Source organism: Cydia fagiglandana, chromosome 22 (genome assembly GCF_963556715.1).
Source record: "Cydia fagiglandana chromosome 22, ilCydFagi1.1, whole genome shotgun sequence".
Classification (NCBI taxonomy): Eukaryota; Metazoa; Arthropoda; class Insecta; order Lepidoptera; family Tortricidae; genus Cydia; species Cydia fagiglandana.
The window spans coordinates 1,363,170-1,385,427 of record NC_085953.1 but is presented as its reverse complement, the minus strand read 5'-3'; the positions used below and the strand labels follow the sequence as shown (position 1 = coordinate 1,385,427).

At 38.1% G+C, this 22,258-nt stretch overlaps 1 protein-coding gene across 8 annotated transcripts in view; it reads left to right on the top strand.

Moving 5' to 3' along the window:
- Window positions 1-22,258, top strand: part of LOC134675568 (serine/arginine repetitive matrix protein 1) — a 91,368-nt gene that overhangs the window by 33,295 nt on the left and 35,815 nt on the right. For 6 of the 8 annotated variants that reach the window (XM_063533857.1, XM_063533852.1, XM_063533849.1 and 3 more), the window contains one exon: window positions 21,123-21,231. In XM_063533857.1, the coding sequence (XP_063389927.1) occupies window positions 21,123-21,231 (109 nt within the window). Of the gene's footprint in view, window positions 1-21,122; window positions 21,232-21,522; window positions 21,628-21,648; window positions 21,760-22,258 lie in introns of those variants that run through there. The other 2 variants (XM_063533854.1, XM_063533853.1) reach the window with 2 other exon arrangements.

Below are 22,258 nucleotides of genomic sequence, written 5' to 3'. Positions count from 1 at the left end.
ACGACATCTTCCGGATCTAAACCCGTCAATCACACCCTTATCAGTTCCAAAATCTAGGCTATTGTTTTACACCTAGATACATACCAATACCTAGTCCATACATTACAGGTCATTGCCCTTTGACCTTCCGCCGTAGGTTACCATTATAATAAGTGTGACCTCGTAATCCTTAAGAGGGTAAGAGGGCAAATGGGCAAATTAGAAAGGAATAAAAAATACGGCGCGCCGTGCGAAAATTGCGACGGACGATTTGACGATCGCGCGGGTTTTAACGTTTTTCCTCGATAACTCTGAAATTATACTTCTGATTAAAATTTCGCTGCACAAATATTTCGGCTATATTACTAGCTATTTTTCACTAAAATTATACTGCTATTAAATGCAGGGTCATGATATACAATTGAAAATAAATTAAACTTAGACATGTTTTCGTGTTTTTTTTCTATCGAGCTAACTTTAACCTTTTAAGGTTTTGCTTACACTCTGCCCTTAAAAATATAGTCTAGTTTCTATATGAATTTTTTTATTGCATTTTCCTTTCATTAAAACGTGTAAAAACGCAAAATAAAAACTGCAATTTTGCGGGAGCCCCCTCTTAAAAGGATACACCGCGGCAGCGCGAAATCGCCTTTACAAACTCAAGACATTGACAGATTGTATTGTATGGGAGCGTCTTTTGGCGACGGGTTCATGTGACTACTGTATGTGTGTGTGAACTATTATTTGCGGAACTAGGTACAGTAGATGACTGTACCAATACTGTGTACTGCAATAATATGTTACACAACAAAGTCCGCAAAAATATCTGACTCGATTTTATTTGTAGAGCCATAAAAACGTGTCACATATTTTTGCGGCTTTCGAAGAGTAATATATTATTGCAGGTGACTGTATTAGTAAATAATGGACCTGTATAAAAGACATTAGCCAAAGGATCCCACTGATTAACGGTCCGCCGGACGGTATCGGCCTGTCAGTTAGAGAACAACAGTTCTGGCAGTTCCGAACAACTGACAGGCCGATACCGTCCGGCGGACTGTTAATTTTATTTTGTGTCATTTTATGTACTTAACTATAGTAATGACATGTAATTTTTATTATCAATAAATTATTATGATTAAATATAGATATACCTGTATGAACACTACGGCCCTATTCGAACTTCAAGATACGTTCTAGATTAGATATGTCAGTGTTAAAAGTGACGTTTTGTTTGAAGAAACGTCAGTTTTGACACTGGCATATCTAATGGAGACATATCTGGTGGAGAGGGGCCACCATGGTCTAGAAATGCTTAGGGCATCGAAATGTCGTAATCCAGCACTGGGTTTAACGAGTTAACTCCGGGTTAGTGGGACGGTGCAAGTGGCGCATATATCGCTGACGACATGACATCATACTTCACTTTCTGACACAACACATTAGTAAGAATGGACGTTGTTTCATATCATGCGCAAGAGCAACCATTAAAACAAAAACCTTTACAAAACGTCAGTAGTCACGACAAATTGCAACACGCGCTAGCAAAAAGTGCATAACACAATAAAGTTGCAGTCCGTTACGCCGCAACTCAATGAGATCTCACTCAAGGTTGTTTGCGAGCAATACAAATCTATGCCATAACTAACTTTTTGATGAAATTTTAGTCGTTTAGAATTTCTAACTCGTTCCGGGTCTCTCTTTATTAGGCCCACTTGCACCGTTCCACTAACCCGGGGTTAACCGGTTAAACCAGGAATCGCCATTGTTAGCCATACAATTTGACACTAGGTTAACAGTTTAACCGCTTAACCCCGAGTTAGTGGAATGGTGCAAGTGGGCCTTAATGATCCAAAAGATTCGAGCCTTTTAGTTCTTTTTTAGGGTTCCGTACCCAAAGGGTAAAACGGGACCCTATTACTAAGACTTCGCTGTCCGTCCGTCCGTCCGTCCGTCCGTTCGTCTGTCACCAGGCTGTATCTCACGAACCGTGATAGCTAGACAGTTGAAATTTTCACAGATGATGTATTTCTGTTGCCGCTATAACAACAAATACTAAAAACAAAATAAAATAAAGATTTAAATGGGGCTCCCATACAACAAACGTGATTTTTGACCAAAGTTAAGCAACGTCGGGAGTGGTCAGTACTTGGATGGGTGACCGTTTTTTTTTTTGCTTTTTTTTCGTTTTTTTTTTGCATTATGGTACGGAACCCTTCGTGCGCGAGTCCGACTCGCACTTGCCCGGTTTTTTAGGGCTCGCCTCACCTCTTGTCGCCTAAAAGGCTAAAAGCCTATTTTACTAATTAAATAGTAATAGGCTTTTAGCCTTTTAGGCGTCAAGAGGTGAGGCGAGCCCTAAAAAAAGTACTAAAAGGCTCGAGTCTTTTGGATCACTATTGTCTATGCAAAGGTTGTCCATCGTAGTTCAACGTAGCAACGCGGCGAGCGTGATGGGCTCCTTTGCATCTGGAAAAGCGCTGTGCGAATTTTGTGAATAGTTTTTTGTTGGTTAGTTTTTAGTTTAGGGTAAGATTTTTACAATTTTTGTAAGTAGGTTTTAAGTTGTTCAATTTTTTTATTTACTTATAGCTCATCAAATAAACTAAAAATATTTTCAAAAAATTAAAACAAAATGTAACATGAAGTAAAAACTATTTTCTTGAGTTTTGAAAGTTGTTTAATTAGGTTTCAAATCGATGAAGCTACTACAAAAAGGTCTCAATATTGCTATTCGAATTATTAAGAAACGTATTATGATTTAAAAAGCGCTACATTTCAAAAACTCTGCTGGCTTAATTTAATAACTTTGAGTAGGTACCTACTTTCTGACAAAGCATTTTCTTACGATCTAGTATGAATAGCTTTGTGAGTATATAAATTATCTCGTAATGGACTAAAGCACTTCAGTTTACAGCCATTTTATGTTTTATAGTAATTGCTTTTAGGGATGTACCGACTAGTCGCCGACTAGTCGGGAAAGCCGACTATCCGGCCACATTTGTAGTCGGCGATTAGTCGGCGACTAGTCGGCAAAAATGGCCGATTAGTCGGCACTTTATTAGTGAAAGAAAAACAGAAAAAAAGAAACCAACAGTCAATATTTACCATATGTTTTATGTCTATTTTACTAAAATATCTATTCAGGGTGTGGTGTGAAAACTTTTGTTCATATAATTGACCGTTTGATCGTTATCGTGTGGTGGTGGGCTGGTGTTTTCCTCAGGTCGATCTCAACTGATTCTCGTGTAATTTCATGGCCAAGTTCTATACTTAAAGGATTTTATTATAATTCAGTTCTTTTTTTTTTAATGGTGGAGCCATGGGGAACTATTAATATTATTGCAGAATTTAGAGACTTATAAACAGGGCACGTTGCTCGTAAAGACGCTGACCACAGGGGATAGGTTCTTAACTGGCAACTACGTACGAGAAATAGAGCCTTGGAAATACCTCCTACAAGTTGTACCTACTGACGGTGTGCTCAGGATTGCAAAATAAAAGAAAGACAGAAATTGAACGAGGATTCTTGTGATAGGTTTTTGAACCTATAGAGAACACCTTTTTGCCAAGCTAATTTATGAATAGCGCAACCAAAAGAGCAAAACTATTGTTTTTCACCTGATCTTATACGAAACTAATGATCTGGCCGACTAGCCGACTAGTCGGCCGACTAATCGGCCATTCGAGCGCCGATTAGTCGGCTAGTCGGCTAGTCGGCCAAATCAATAGTCGGTACATCACTAAATTTGCTTTACAACCACATAACTTATCTCTGGCAGCGCACGAAATTCGAACTTGTTTACATAAAAATATTGTATCTTCAGATAAATTAAAACGATTAAAACTTGTAGTTGACCGAGCACCAACGAAGGTCTCCGTTTTAGCTTGGGCACAAAAACCTTTCGTATGTCTGATGTCCTCTGCAGGTCGCATTCCTCAACATATTTATTCTCGTGAAAGTTTGTGAACAGGGTCGGTACTTATATAAAATTTTCTGTCGTTTCGTTTTTTGGAAAAAGTTTTAAATGGTGGAAATTGGCGTAAATGGCTTAAGCGCCAGTAGCGTCTATGGCACTATTTTTAATTTTTTTGTCTTTATCGCAAGGTCTGTAGCTCACAAAACCAGTTTAATTACATATATACGTTACATGTCCGTCTTTGGGTCATCGGTGTAGGTAGTTACCTATTTATCCAAGCTTCACATTGCTTTTCATGGCCCCAGCTCCCCACAGCTCTCGCTTTCCGAGTGAAACTCCATCGATATTCTCACGTAACAAGTTTCATTCCCACATAACAAACAATGCTTTTTGAACTTTTCATTCACACAGTTTATCTTGTAGTGAAGTTTCATTTTCGTTACGACGATACCGTGAACTGAATAGCCTAATTTGATTTGAGAAAGTGACGGCCTATGGGCCCGATTCGGATTATGAAATAGACATCTATTAGATATCTTTTAGTCATCACCAAGATACGATAACGATAAGTTTAAGATCTAACCGTCAAATATGACATTTGCGCGATTCTGGAGATACTCTTGAACGTTTTCCACAGGATATGACTTAGAGATCCAATTCACATCTAATAGATATCTTACTCTATATAACGTAAAACTCGTAAAAGGACATTGGTTGCCCGAATTGCGCTGCAAAAGAGAACTAGTTGATATCTAAACTGTAACATATTTAGAATAGATCTTGTACGTGTCGTCTCTTATGAATATCTTGAAGTTCGAATACGGCAGTATGTCATTGTATGTGCAAAGTTGAATTACAATAACACGTAGTTTTAAATGACAACGAAACTCTGACTCTTAAAACGAAACAGGAGCTGAGTTTTAAACATTTTAGGTAAATATACCCGTCTCGCTAACGGAAGCGGCTCCTAAAACTAGTGCGATAAGGACAAGGCGAAAAATCCTGCGTAAAAATGTCAAAAATCGAGGTTTCGTACTCGACTGTTTCCTCCTCCAAAACTTAACCAATCGTAACCAAATTTGGAAATCTGAATGATTATCAAATTATCTGTGTCGAACCGTTTTGCTTTTTTGGCTAATTGATATCAGTATTGAATACAACGCGTCTCGCGTCGCGGTCATTTTGGGCATTATTGAAGGGCTCTAGCGCCTTAAAAAACAAAAATATGAAGAAAAGCAAAACGGTCCGACATAGATATCGACAATATTAATCTGTGTTGAAAAAATCATTGCTCTAGCATCAAAACCCACGGAGGAAACAGTCGAGTACGTTTGTATGGAGATATGACCACTCCTGTTGGCTCTTAAAGAATTAAATTAAAGAAATATCATCTCCATACTTGAGTACTTTTGTTTTACCCACAGATAAAATAAAACGAGTAAATAAAACAAAAGCGTGAACATGAAAGATTAATGTTGCCAACCTGACAGGCAGATTGCCGGCCATGACAGTTCCTCGTTCATTTGTCTAGTCTACGACAAGACTTGCTTTTTTATTCGATTAAAAGGCCGAGTAAATGAGATAAATAATTGGACGTTGTTGTGTTGAATTGTATTTAAATTGAATTTTATGTGTCATTGTGTTGAAGGACAGTATGGGACAGAGCAGACCATTGCTTAGATGTATTTTCTTATCATACCGGGTGTGGCCTGTATGAGCCATAAATTTAACTCTAGGCTGTACTCCTTATACTGATCAACATTTGTTCAGCGACTTTTGAAAATAACTTGTATGTTGATTTTTAATACACTTTAAAGGTTATTCAAAGACGCAATGTATTGCGAATTTTGTTATGTTTAAGGCTTGACAAGCAATTATATGGCGTGACCATGGCGTCCACTGAAAATAATATTTATTTTGTATGAAAAATAAGGAGTCTAAATACTTCATAATTTTTAAAAGTTGTTGAACAAAAATGTCACCGTTTGAGGAGTACAATCTATGTTTTAATAATTTGCTCATGTTACAGGCCACAGCCGGTATAATACAGGGTAATTACCGTGTATGTTTGTAAATATTTTTGTTATTCATAAACGAAAAGTCTAATAATAATAAGCCCTTGATAATGGTTTGTCCTTCACAACTGTCATTTTGACTTTGTATTTGTCCTTCACAACTGTCATTTTGAATTTGTATTTGTTGGAAATGGACAACATTTTACATTTATTTTAGACATTGGCGAAAACATCATACATTTATATGACGCCATTTTCAGGATTCCGTACCCAAATGGTAAAAACGGGACCCTATTACTAACACACCACTCTCCGTTTGTCTGTCACCAGGCTGTATCTCATGAACTGTCTAATTCAAATTTTCACAGATTATGTATTTCTGTTGCCGCTATAACAAAAATACTAAAAAGTATGGAACCTCCGGTGGGCGAGTCCGACTCCTACATGTCCGGTTTTTTTTTAAATAAAAATAAGTCAGCAAGCACACGATAATTAAGATAGTACGAGTACCTACACTATTATCTGTAATAGTCATAAATTGTCATAAAAGTAGGACAACTTTACGGCCACTTTGATGGTTACTTGCTCTGATAATAATAAATAATCTTCGGGCAAACCCGGCAAACTTTAATTAATGACATCATCCTAATTATCTCTTTATCAGAAGGTATGTTAACTAGGAATGTTAGTTAGGTACAATATTTAGGTACGTAATATTAGATAGATATCTAGAGGAAAAGTGGAAAAACTACCGGATACCAGCCTGCCGCACTACCTACTAGCTATCGAAACTTACCCTTTGACAGCAAATATTTCGACCATACAACACATCTACCTTAGGGGGGGGGGCTAAATAGCGACATCTACCATTAGAGAATTACACTTTTCAAACGAGTTATAAGTCCGACACGCGTATTCGGGAAACGAGATAATCACAAGATCTAGAGACGATATAGGGATCCACTAGATTTACATTAGATATCGACTAGATGTGACTTGGATATCTAAGTCATAACTTGTCGAAATCGTTCAAGAGGACCTCCAGAATCGCGGAAACGTTAAATTTGACATATCTATCTTACAAATATCTTTAAATTATCCACATCGTAACTGGTTGAGGTCTAGTAGAGATCTAATTCATTTTCCGAATCGAGCCGCGAGTCTCGCCCTAGTCAGTGAAGTTTTCTACTTTTCCTATATTTTATAGCAAAGCAATTGTGCCATGAAAAACATCTTTAAAAACACCTTGCCAACTTCAAACTAGCTTATCCCGGGCTCTCTAACAGACTCGTAAAAAAACGCGCTAAAAAGCACAGAGCCAGCCCATTAGACGGCTTGAGCGCTCTAGGCCTCTCGGAGAGCTCTCTGGCGCTCTACGCGCTCTAGCGAGAGTAACGCGACACAACTGATGTTGACCCAGTTTGTGATAAGGTTTAGATTGTAGGATAAATGAAGTACGGTGTGGGGACACTGGGATTGCTTGACATCATTTTGTGATGTATTAAGAATGTGCCTTGGGTTCAGTTTGTGGGCTATATGATAACTGCATGTTAAATGATAATGAAGAAATATAATTCCAACAAATAATATAAAACATTAGGTAATAGTTTTAATTACGAATCAAACTCAGAAGTTGGCTAAACGCTCTTTCTAAAATATGGATTTTGACAAATTGACACATGTATCATAGGCAGTCCCCTGTGTGTCAGTTTGAGATATACATAATTATGAATTTTAAGATGACGTTTTAACGGCAACTGGAGTTTCATTATTGTTGCGACATTACTTTCTGTTGCGGTCTTGCAAGCGCTGTATCTGTCAATTTCCTTAATAAAATAAGTGACGGAATGAACTTCATAATCGTGGTAGCTATGCGGTGGTGTATTTCAGGGTGGTATTCCACCTATCCAATTTCTTTGTCCAAAGTGTATTGCGTCTCACATTTTGCTTAATGAGAAAGTGAGACGCAATGACATTGGACAGGTGGAATACCACCCTCACTCATTTTTAGTGTTCCGTACAAAACTTTGTTTACGGAACACTTGTGGGATCACTTCGGTCTTGCAAATCAGTTAAATACGTTTTTCTCAGAGACCGTTTGACATAGCTACCTAAATTTTTTTTCAGAAATTGACAGATACAACAGCGACAACGCCGCAAAAAAATCTATAGTTGGTCAAACCAATTTGTCAGTCAGTAAGAACCAGGAAAACTATACTCATCCTTTTCTTTTGGGTGCTAGTACCAGTGTAAGACAAAGACAGTATGATTCTCTCTGTCTATGTTTGAAATGAGACAATCCTTTGACAAACTATAGCTGGAGCGTCAACTTTAGAAACCACACGTTCCGACGCCGTCTCAGTGCGGATTGGGGATTTCACACACATATTCGAGCATCGAATAAATATTAGCCGTCCCATTACGCCCACTCCCGGAGGAGTCAGTTTTCCTCGAGCATTTCCATTCGTGACGGACAGACAGTAATACGATATGGAGAATATGCAGAGTATTTTCTTATAAGGTTATTAATTTCACCATAGGAATACGAAAATGCGCAAAGCTGTGGACAAAATGGTAGACTAACTACAGAAGTGTGCAATTGTTCATTAGAAATGTGTAGGTAGTGTGTGTATTGTGTATTGAATGAAAATAAAATGATCGCAAATGACATTTTGATTGAGTCTAGCAAGTAAGCTCCTCTGTTTTCACAATCACATGAAGCCAATAGTAAGTAGTAGTAATAAAAAAAACTACTGCAATGCACATAAGTTTAACAATTCATATCTTAGAACCAAAATGTGCGTTATCATCTCGAAACGAAATCCGCACCACTCCGATTCTAGCTGAAAGGTTAACCTGAAACCTAAATCTGGGAGCAATAACCCTTATGTAAGCAGTGCTCGCGAGGTATTGCGGCTCACCCTAGGGAGGGGGGTATCGATAAAGTGGAGTTAAGGTTTTTAACTTTCTTTGAGTTTCTCCTTGGGAAGTCGATAGGTTCTATGAAGTAACCTGTAACTCCCTTATTCGAATTTAAATTTTTGTGAGACATATTAACATTGATTATTTTACGGTTTAGACTCACTTGTTCTTAGTCACTCGCGCGACATGTTTCGGAGAGCCTAGGTCTCCTTTCTCAAGCACTAACAGTGCGAGCAGCGTTCACGTCAGCCGTGTATCGCGTACTGTGGCTCGCCGCGTTACACTGTTAATAGTGCTTGAGAAAGGAGACCTAGGCTCTCCGAAACATGTCGCGCGAGTGACTAATTACAAGTGAGTCTAAACCGTGAAATTATTCAATAGCCCTCTTATTCAATAAAACTTAGCAACAACTTACCAACCTCTGTTAAATTTTGTATATTGCTAACAAACAGAAGTGTCTAAATGACAGCTAAGGACTAACGATTATCAACATTATGTTAGATTTGACAGACATTTATAAATAAGAAACTGTAATTAACTTTAAATAGGGGTTTTGTTTGATGTTATGGGTAAATAAATCAAATTGTGGGTCATTTTGAAATATATAACAGCAAAAGCAAATATTTTGAAATATATAAAGCAGCATTTTAATGTGCAATTAAATGATTATGATTATGAAATATGCAAAGGAAATCAATAAGGAGTCATGTCTGCAATTTTGGCAGATGTAGCTTAATAGTCCAAAATTACGTCTAGGTAGAAATTAGGCTTATATCCATTCGAGAAAAGGTAATTTTTGTTTTGTTTTTAAAACCCATGACATAACATAACTTTTCTTTTTAAACTTCTTGGAACATTCTTAAATAAACCATAATATCGATATCGACGCCGTTCCATCACTAGTGCGGGGGCAATTTCCACATCGTATCCTCTGAACCCCAATAACCTGGCATTTGAGAGCTTGGTAACCTAATACTTGTTATATGAGGTTTCTGTCCCACAACTTGTACTAAATTTAAAGTTGCCTTCGTTCCTACAGTCGCCATCAGATATATTGGAGCGGCCGAGGTGCTCAAAAATATCTGAACACGCACTCTAACGCCCTGACAATAGAGGCGTGTTCAGATATTTGTGAGCAACATGGCCGCTCTGATATATCTGATGGTGACTGTACTTATACTTTATTTGCGTGTCGTATACTTTATTTATCCGACATTTTGATATTGTTACATAGGTATCTTGTCAATGAAACGGTTATGTTTGACAACTGATATATCTTATCCATAACCGTCTCATAACAAGAAAGTACTATCTGAATTGGCCTCTTGGTGTCGTAATAGTAAAGTTTATATAGCTACAACGATGAATCAAAAAGTACAAGAATACAATAAGTCTTGTTACTGGACTCAACCAATTATGACCGAATGGTTTCTTGTATCATTCACTCGGTCAATCTTTCTCATTCACTCTGTATATTACTCGTGTGATCCTTTTATGAAACTGGTTTCATTCGATTCATTAACCCACACTCGTATTTTAATGCTTTTCATTATGTAGCAGTCACATAAACTACTATTAAGTTATTAACGAAAATACATTATACGTTGGCAGTCGGATACCGATACAAGCCGTTACATGATAATCGGCTCGATTCGGGAAATGAATTAGAGATTCACTAAATATGTAATAGTAAAGATATGTGATGTTCCACGGCAAAAGGTACCTTATGGCGGCTGGCGCCGCGATTCGGGAAATGAATTAGAGATTCACTAGATATGTAATAGTAAAGATATGTGATGTTCCACGGCAAAAGGTACCTTATGGCGGCTGGCGCTTTCGTCGCATAGCGCCGCAATAATATTGGAGCGGCGTTAATATATAATAGCGTAAGCGCCAACCGCCATATAAGGTACCTTTACCCTTGGGACGGCACATATCTTTACTATATCGTATCTAGTTAATCTCTAATTCATTTCCCGAATCGCGCCTAATGTCACATGTACAAATCCTATATAATTTATTTGTTAGCCTGTTGTGTCCCACTGCTGGGCAAAGGCCTCCCTCTCTTTCTTCCACGCGTCTCGTTCTATGGCAATATTAGGCCAATCTTTCCGAAAGACGTCAAGATCCTATAATTAAAAATAATTGTTATTCTTTAATGCCTACTTTATGCTATATTTTTTTCTACTCCCGTACTTTTATTTGTCATTTAAAGGGTCGTGCACACACCTTTAAAACCCTACCTTATAGTTGTCAAGACAAGTCTTTAGTCTATTCCCCAAAAATTTTGTGCATACACGCCGTCGTATCTTTTTGGCGATTTTACGATACTTCGTGTAATGACCACTTAAAAATATTGAATGAAATACAGTGGTGCCAACCTTATTTTAAATGTCATCTCTGACAAATAAGTGAACCATAGTAATTTTTTTTAATTTCATTCATTCATTCTTTTCCCGCCCGTACCCTCCATTTTTGCTTTTTCTTGAATTAAAAAGGCGGACATAATGGCAGTGCATTGGTCTCGTAATTACCCGAGAATTCGCATGGAATGGTAACGAGTTTGTAACAGTTAAGAAACGATGCTGCACCGGTTTTTTCACTAGAAATGTCTGAGCGACACTTGTCGTGTTACTATAACTACATTATTTAAGTTTCATAATACTGTTATGAACTGTAGAAACAGTATTAAGTATATATTATACATGGTATTCATTAACAAACTCTAGGGGTCGCAAACATTAAGACGAAAATCAGTAGAAATCAGAAATTTTCCGTGGTCTAGTGACTTTAAAAGACAATTTGTACCTCCAAATGCTTACATCATGCTAGGGAGACGTGGCTTGCTGACCCCTGAACTAGGCTAACGGGGCATTCCATGAGAATGTCGCTTACGTAACGCCATTCTTCTAATACTTCTGAAAATGCCGAGTAAGCTATATTAGGTCTAGTAATATTTAATGACTTGGCTAAGAAATTGTCAGGATACTCTAGAGCTTTACGGATTTGATAAAGGTAGCTGACATACAAGGCGAAAGCGTTACATAAGCGACATTCTCGTGGCTTGGACAGGCGTGGCTCACTCCGCGATTTCGTCGCTTTGCTACAGGTAATAGCTAAAAGTACATCAGTTCCACGCCAATTTTGGTGGTTAGCCATAAGCCGCGCGTGGCGCTGTCGCCACCTAGCAACCATATCTGTCCTGACCGCAACAGACGCGTTTTCTTAAAGAGTGAGTCTTCTGTACCTAGTACTATTATTTATTCTGTGGCTTGGCTAAAACGTAGGCATATAACACTGTCTGACTGTCGTGCCAGTAACCTCACCCGACCTCCACATTAGTAATTCTGACGAATAGCAGCAATTACACTGATTAAAGGCGGGAAGAAACGGAGCTAGTGCTACCACAGATTATATATTATAATAGTTCTTACGAAGCTACCTCTAGTTCATTCCCAATGTAAGAGCAAAATTACGTGTCCACTCAACAAGCATACATTAACGTAAATAAATACTGTAACCGGGATAACTGGCGTACACGAAGAGAGGCCTATGCTCAACAGTAAAGTGGTCATGGTCTAGGGACTAGGAAACTCCCAAAAATAAGAAAAACCGGTCAAGTGCGGGTCGTACTCGCGTTCCAAGGGGTACATAAGTCCGACCCACGCTTGACTGCACATTTCTTATAGGTTTTTCTGTCATCTATAGGTAAAGTACTATTTCGTGTATTTTTTTGAAAATTTTTGGCCCTGCTGTTTCATAAATAAAGGGGGGGGGGATGGTCGGAGAGGCAGACAGACGAACAAGTGATCCTATAAGGGTTCCATTTTTTCCTGTTGAGGTACGGAACCCTAAAAATATTCTGTAAATACGGAAGCTCCGGCCCTGCCCCGGTCCGACCTAGCGTGAGTCATCCTTTATCATTCGACCAACTTAACAGTAAAACAAACGTCCACTTAAAGCATAATGACCATTTTCTCATAATTAACTATCGCGTCCACAGCCAACCAAGCGTGCAGTAGTCCATCTCCATACTAATTAGAACTAGACACATGTTGATTAATTAATACCTCTACGTGCGCATATGCTTGTGCATTCTGTTGCTAACATGTGTTGTTAATAATTATTATACACAATTGCACATACATGTCTACCAGTACCCTGCCTGCTAAAACTGCTCCATAAAATTAAAACGCATATCGCATTTAACTGATTTGCAAGACCGAAGTGATCCCATAAGTGTTCCGTGAACAAAGTTTTGTACGGAACACTAAAAATCATTCATGGGTAATTGTGTAAGATTTTATAATAAACTTCCAAACCATATTACTGACCATATTACTTTTTTTTGACATTTAGATTTTATTCTAGAAATTCTAGACTAGTATTTTTTTATACAATTTTTTTTTATGTTGGACGATCCTTTTGTGAATTTCTTAGTGTTAAATTTGATCTGTATAATAATCCAATATTACTATGGAATAATATTAACTTCAATAAATTGCTCTGATAATTAGATTAAGTTTAATTACGATTCATAAGAGCTTGTTGCTAGGCCTACATTAATAGTTATTTACGATACAAGTGCGAAAAAGAGGAAATTCGAAACGAGTGGCGATAAATTAAAACACGACCGAAGGGAATCAGGGCCCTTTAAACTTTTAACATCGCACGAAAAGTGCTATTTTACGCACTAGTTCGGGAAAATAGGACCATATGTACTGTAAAGTATATTTTGAGTTTGACTGAGTCTGCTTAAATTCCGGAAATAATAACATAACGTGGAATACGTAACGAGTAAGTAAGTTAAACGTACAGTCAACTGCGAAAATATAGGTGCAGCGAACTTATTCAAAAATATAGTCGCACCAATAAGTCTCCAGCGGATTTGATAGCCCACGCAGTGTAAGTGTTATTTATATATCATAATTTCATAGAAATTTGACGTTTAAAATGACACTTGCACAGCGTGGGCTATCAAAATCGCTGCAGACTTTTTACGGCCTAACTCTACGTACCACAGTTCTTAATTCGCTGACATAACAGCTATGGGACATATTTTTGAGATGATTTGTGCAGCCATATTTTACAAGCTTTTATTTAGTTTCACCTGACCGTTGTCTGTCTGTAATCAAATCTTGCAAGTTAAATTTGATCCACTTCCCGGTTTCCGATTGAGCTGAAATTTTGCATACATACGTAAGTCGGGTGACAATGCAATATTATGGTGTCATGGAGCTGATCTGATGATGGAGACCGGAGGTGGCCATAGGAACTCTGTGATAAAACAACGAAACCTAATAAATAAATTTTTGTCAAAAACTTATTACAGTTGACTGTACTAATGGACACTAACATGAACCTTGCTGTCACCTCTATTGACAATGACTTAAGTTTCAAAAGATGACATGTACTGGGACCGCGTCGAGCACCGGTAGGTAAGTACGTTTACCTTATGTCACAGAATAAATAATAGTACTAGGTACAGAAGACTCACTCTCTAACAAAACGCGTCTGTCACGATCAGCACAGATATGGCCGCTAGGTGGCGACAGCGCCACGCGCGGCTTATGGCAAACCCCAAAATTGGGGTCGAACGGATGAGATCGCGGAGTAAGTCACACCTGCTTATGTGCATTTGTGCAGTTTAAATCTTAATAAATTTTCTTAATAAGTTTAAATTTTAATATTTTGTTGGGCATGGTACTGGGACCAAAAATCTGCGGAGAGAGTGTTACTTGAAACCTTTTCTCTACCTAATGACGTCATCAAGATGGCTGCCTCGTTACGCATATTGCGAATTGCATTATCACTTCTATACCTATAAAGTTCCTAAGTTTATCGTGGCATCGTAAGTAAGGAAACTAAGGAATGAGACGCTCCCTATTATGGCTCCTCTACACGATGGGCCAACGCCGGCCACTCCAAGGGACGCATTTATGCGTTCGAGGGAGCAAGTGATACTGCTATCTCATTCTACCGCATGGCTGCGTCCCTTGGAGTGGCCGGCGTTGGCCCATCGTGTAGAGGAGCCATTAGAGTCCAACCAAGCTTTGCACCGACTTGAGTATCGTGGGGGAATGTCATATTTTCACTTAGAGGATATAACCAACGGAGACGCCATGTCAATAATTTTCAGTACAAAATAGTCTGCCGTTTTTTGCGGGGGAGGGGCACATCAAATGTATAGGTACGTCATGTCAGATAAACGTCAGTCCATACATGTGGTTGACATGTGATTGACCATTGGCCGCCTATTTTCGACAGAGGGGAACGCCTGTTAATGACCACTCCGTTTGGTTATATTCTCTAAGTATTTTCATAGAAATTTGACATTAATGATGACAATGCCATACAGATTTAGCCTGATCTGACCCTATTTATTTTATTTACGTACATTTCGAATACGAAAACCGAACTGTACGTAGTGTATATGAGTCTGTACACAACTTGAAACCTTGAAGACATCCCTTAATGACTTAAACCATTAAGAAACGATTCCTCAAATACAAACGCCGGAAAGGTACAATATTTGTTTTCAAAACCATCCCTCGCCGCTCTCAAGTTTATTCTTAAAATAGACTTAATAACATATAAAATAAAAGCTTACAAACTATACCTAATAAATCTTTTCTAAATGAATTTCCAGATTGTTAAGGATAAGTTTGCTAGACCGCGACACGCCCCGCCATTTTGTATGTAACGTTAAGCTTCAAAATTGCTTGAAAACACTGATTGAATTTGAGGATATGCCATACCTCTCATATGACATATCCTCAAATTCCTGAAGCGCCCATTAGCTTAAATACACCAGAATAACACGCTCCCATACAATTAATTCAACTATATATCAAACCCAAACTCTATATGAAAACCAAACACTTTTAACATATAAATGGCTCAATCATCCTCCGGCCCGCTGTAACGACCCGTTAGTGATGGGCAATACCGATGTCGATACCTTTACGACGACAAGGCGTATCCGCCATCTTTGCCAATGGCGTTTACGACATTTAAATATATCGACATCGATGAACGCTGTCATAGCCGGGTCCATTTCGCACTTAATAGTTGAAAAGTTACTTGTTTAATTTTAAATGAAAAAATATATATTTAGATTAATATATTCACCATTCCACTATAGATTTCGATTTTTTTATTCTTTTATTGACATGTAAATAGTTTATCTTTATATTTCGCTCGATCTTAAGAACTGCTAATTAACATCTGCTTTTCAAAGAAGACGTTTACTTACGTTTTTATTTTGTAAAAGGTACCAGTGTGGTGTGTGATTTACTTACTAATAGGTACCTATCTGATTTATAACTACCCTATTCTTGGCAATGTATTTTTTTCTAAGAGCAGATCTACAAGGCGTAACCGAGGCTTGAACTCAGGATTTATATTTACTTGCCTAGGGTATAATAATTATGGTCAGTAATTATAAATTTCTAATTGAGTTCCTAATTACCTGTCTGAATTGGCCTTCCCTACAGTTTGTAAATTCACCGGATTCAATCAGATCTATCTAGTTCAAACGAATATCTAACGTTTGCTGACACAAAGCAAACTGCCCATAAAACTAGACTCATTTCAACTCGAAGTCATAACGTAACAAGTGCACATTCATTACATACACACTTACTGCATTTACGATTTTAGCATTCTATGTAACACTTACTCTAGTCGAAGAGGCGTATCGTTTTGGGGGTTTTTATGACACATACGCCCTTATTCTAATATGTAATCAAGCAACGTAAATAAACATACAGCATGTGCCGGCCATTGCTATAAATTATTGCTTGCGTATCGGAAATCGAAAGTTATGTCCAATATGTTTCCGTGTATGGATGTTTCACAGTTACTCGATGAGAAACATGGACATTGACACTATTTATTATTAGGTCATGCGATAGGCACTCCTAGCACTGACGCCATCGACATATTTTTCGATAGGTTTCAGAAACATAACATGTACCTATTTACCTACCCACATGTTTAAAATCGACAAAGTAGTTTGTTGCTTGAGTAAAAACACTCTTTAATTGCTTAAAATGTATTTAATTACTTAATTTAAGTAATATTTTTTATGGATATCGGTAATTTATAAGTAGATGATACATTTCTAAAGCCGTAGAACTTTGTAAGGCTTTTCACACGAAATCGAGAAGAATTTATACATATAGATAGATATAATACTCTTGATTGCATATCTCAGTATAAAATACAGCTTGAGGAAAAACAATTGATTAAAGACTGAGGTGTGAAGTGGTGCAGAATAGGGCAGAATGGCGCTCTCTTGTTGTCAGAGGCAAAGATCCTCTTTGGGTCACTGAGCCAGTGAGGTATGTACTATGTATGTAAAGACAGAGGCAGACAACGGGCGGTGTTATCGCTAAAGAGTGATGTAAGTATATGCGCATATATGGTATTTTATATTGACACATTGTAACTACAACAAAGAAAAAAAATTGAGCAACTTCCGAGAAGAACTCAATACTATGTAGTTGTATTTTGTAGTGTGGAATTTGTAGACGGCTTGACTAGCACCAACGAGGCGGAACGACATGCAAACTTGCTTTCCCGGTTTTTGCTTGAAGATCAGCGTCATCTTACTTTGTGATAAATTGATTATTAATTGTGATCGAGAAAAAATATTATCTGATCGGAAGTGTCTAGATAAAGCAAAAAGTTTTCTCTATAAATATTTTGTCATAAGAAATTTCAAGTTTGTTTGATAGGATAGGATATTTAATTGTACCCACTTTTTTTTTTTAATTTGGGTATAAGGTTTGTGTTATCATTGCACGTACCTAAATACGAATTGATTTTAATCATTAAGTATTATTACGCACGTACCAATGGATTAGTATTTATTTCAAGCCATAAACAATTAATATCAAACTTACAATAAAAAGTAACCTAAAATCTAAATCGTTTATTTGCTTAATAAATACAAATATAACCAATTATTTTAAAGGTAAATATTTTTTTCCATATTTATGCCTTAGTTATATGTCGTTTGAGGCTTACATGAGATACATTAACATCACAATAACATTAAAATTAAAATTCATATTTCTTTAAAATTTATTCCATCAAGAACACTTTCAAAAGGTGTGAATATTAAAGTTTAACTAGAAAGTTGCATCTTGTCGGGATCACAAGTTTTCCGCTCGATCAAGCCAACAAAATTGAAAACATCGATAAGCCACTTTCCACCACTAGCTCGGATATTTTATCGCCGACGCCCATATCGACGAGCTATCGAATTACGCTCGATATTTGTACGCGTACGTATAAGTAAGTATTATGTTACATCACAACACTAGCACGTTGTCTTTAATAGAGATTGATTTTTTTATGCTGCGTATAGGGTCATTGCGCTAGTTTTTGTCCACTTGACGATATTTGAATATAACCCTTAATTGCTGTATAAATTTGGATTTATTGCAATCCTTTATATCTAAATAATTTATCTATCTACATGAAAATTGTTTCGGTCGTCGGAACATCTAATGTCAAGTAGCAGTACTGATAATTCCGCTACTCAATTGTCGACTACGAAAATAATAGCAGTTTTAGAACTGATGTATGGGGTGAGCACTCTATGTATTTTATTCTCTATGGCTACACTTACATTATCATTAAATAATTAACTTACAGCAGAATATCTGATCTCGATAAAGTTGAATAAGTCTGAGATTAGATTAAATTCTAATCAATCACAAGTCTTTTTGCACTATTCCTATGCTAAGGAGCAAAAACTAGAACATCATACAGTTAGTAAAAAACCTGTAATAACTAATTGGATGTATGGTTGAACGAGTCGAGAAAGTTCTCAGACAATAGATAGGTTTCGCTTGTTTTATGCTAATAGACCAGACTGTGTATTAAACAGTATATTGTTTATAAAAACTGGGTTAAATTTAATGTATGATAGATTTTACAGAATACATAGCAGTAAAAGTTAGAGGTCAAGTAACTATATAAGAGAAACACGGACATACGACAGAAAACTGGCATCATAGACGCTCTACCATACGCACAAAAACTTAAATGGAAATGGTGTGGCCACGTAGCACGCTCAAGCAATGAAAGATGGGCAAAAATAACCACGCTATGGCGTGGTCCCACCGGGACCAGGAAACACGGAAAGCCCAAAGAAAGGTGGACCGACGAAATAATGGCTACAGCTGGCAAGGACTGGCCACAGAAGGCCAAGGATAGAAAAGCTTGGCGAAAACTGGAGGAGGCCTTCACCCAAAAAGGGGTCTCTACAAATAAACCTTAAAGATTAAAAAAAAAAGATACTTATATGACATACTGTAATCTCTTAGAGAATCAATAAAGGCTTTTTATTTTATTTTATTATAGTAGTGGACCCAGTAATGGACGTGGAACCAGTAATGGGACAAAAAAACATAATTCCTCTAAAATAAGTATCTAAAAGTAGTTTATAAACACTGGCTGTATATTATCATAAATAAGAGTCCTAGAGCTGTTTCAGTTTGAAGTTTTATTAAATTTGGTTGTTTTTTAAGAAATTGGCGTCAACCTAAAAGTAGTCGTGTCACTGAAAAAAAATACCACTACGAATTCTTAACAACTTCGCTAAGAGAGGTGAGTTAATTTATTAAATTTTAATTAATTAATACTTGATGAAAACTAGTATGTGTTTTGTTAATTGCATTTACCATGAGATAAGGTATATAACACACTATGTTGTGACTCCACAGATGTAAAAAAATAGTGGTATTTGGCCCAATCCCATTATAGGAGCTGTAAAACTGCGTACCTCCTATGATGGGACAAATGTCAGAATGATGCTTGCTATGCCATAATTTCATGTTTAAACAATACAGAAATAAAATGTAGTTAAGAAATATGAATGAATGAATGAAAACATTTATTTTCAGGCAACTATTGGCCCATAGATAAATACCTTAAAACTAGCATACATATTAATACAAAATACCTATATCTTAAAACTAAAAACAGAATTATGTACAAATATGTCAATCAGGAGGTATTCTCGGACTTCGGATAAATTAATATTGTTTTTCCAAACTTTTATTTAACTTGCCCTGTTAGTTAGTGTGGGTCCAATCTTGGTAGCTGAATTTGAGCCACTTTTCGATTTCCGATTCAGTTGAAATTTTGTGTAAGTACGTAATTAAGTATGCAAATCGGATGATAATGCAATATTATGATAACATGGACCTGATCTGATGATGGAGACAGGAGGTGGCCATGGGAACTTTATCGCATTAAACCCTAACTAATTGTGTTAGGGTATATTAGAATTGTCTCGATGGATCTAATACAATAATAATTGGCTGTGGAAAGAAAAATACATTCAGCGATAAAAGCTTATACCAAAAATTGTTTTATTTTGCCGTAATTTATTCCCCATTTCAATATTTTATACTCATAGAGCAATGTCCATTATAGGGGGCCCATTACTGGATCCACGTCCATTACCGGGGGCCCATTACTGGAACTTTGGTGTCCATGACTGGAGAAAAAAAGCATAGTTTTAATTTGTTAAATATGTGGAAACTAATTGCAGTATCTTTGATACAACACGCCTAAAACATGAAAGACGGATAGGACTTTCATCTTTTAACACGCTAAGCGGTAGACCATTTACATGTCTAAGGGAAATATCATAAATACTCCAAATTTCCTCTTAAATGTCCCATGACTGGTGCTGTTACTATACCTATATAAAAAGTAAAAAAATAATAAATAACTTTAAATACAGCTAGAAAGATTCATACTCATACTCATAATCTTTATTGCATATCAATGATACTCAAAATTATCTTGTAAGATCAATTAGTCACGCAATCGGGTACAATATGTACAACATATACTTAATACCTAAATACATGCAAATATCACTATGCCCTCAACCTTTCTATATCAGTTCACCCTTATTAGATCGCTTTGGCTTTAACTTTTTGAGGGACGTGAATATTGAGCATGACTCCAATACTGATTCAGAACCTTTTGTATGGTAGCCTGTAGCGTATTCCTATAAATTATTTAAGAACCCCTCCTCTTCTTAATTCCCCAAGACCGGTAGTCCCATGTACCTACTTGGGGCCGCCCTCCACCGCATTCTCCACTGAGCACGATTCCGTGCGGCGTTGGTGTCGATTTGAGCTTCTTTGAGGTCTTTCTCGACCGTCGTCAGCCAAGTGGAGGCTGGTCTTCCACTTGGCAGACTTTTTGGGGTATTTAAGAACCCCACAATAAAATTAGTTTTCCATTGTTCCAGCTACACTCGGAGTACCGCAGCACATACAGATGGCACCAGTACCGAGAGCAGCAGGGCGTGGTGAAGCAGCCGGCAGCCAGCCCGCCCTCCGCGCTGCCCATCCCGCGGGGTGAGTTATGATGGTTGTGTCAGCTACACTAGCAGTACCGCAGCACATACAGATTGCACCAGTACCGAGAGCAGCAGGGCGTGGTGAAGTAGCCGGCAGCCAGCCCGCCCTCCACGCTGCCCATCCCGCGGGGTGAGTTATGATGGTTGTGTCAGCTACACTAGCAGTACCGCAGCACATACAGATGGCACGAATACCGAGAGCAGCAGGGCGTGGTGAAGCAGCCGGCAGCCAGCCCGCCCTCCGCGCTGCCCATCCCGCGGGGTGAGTTATGATGGTTGTGTCAGCTACACTAGCAGTACCGCAGCTCATACAGATGGCACCAATACCGAGAGCAGCAGGGCGTGGTGAAGCAGCCGGCAGCCAGCCCGCCCTCCGCGCTGCCCATCCCGCGGGGTGAGTTATGATGGTTGTGTCAGCTACACTAGCAGTACCGCAGCACATACAGATGGCACCAGTACCGAGAGCGGCAGGGCGTGGTGAAGCAGCCGGCAGCCAGCCCGCCCTCCGCGCTGCCCATCCCGCGGGGTGAGTTATAATTCTGGTCTTCGAGCAACACCGGCTTCCGACACGTCGGAAGGGAGGAGCCCAAGCTATATCTTACCGTAGAAATTTTCTCGGGGGGAAACGTGCAGACAGTCGCACTTCTTACTCACTACATACAAAATTCATTGGAAATGACATACGTCAAAGACAAATATTGCACACCACGATTTCATTTTGTGTACGGATAAATCACTACACGCGGGCGCTAGTTGTGTGCATGCACAGTTGATCTTGTTCCGTGTTGCTCAAAGATTATGGTTATCAGCTCCAGCCCGTCGTATATGTTCCTGAGTTAGAGATGTTTTCTCTTAAGGGGCCCACTGATAACCAGTCCGCCGGACGATATCGGCCTGTCAGTTAAAATCAAAATTTGACAGCTCCCAACAACTGACGGGCTAATATCGTCCGACGAACTGGTAATCTGTGGGCCCCTTTATCTATACACTCAGTTATACAGTTATACACTCAACAAAATGAGTCT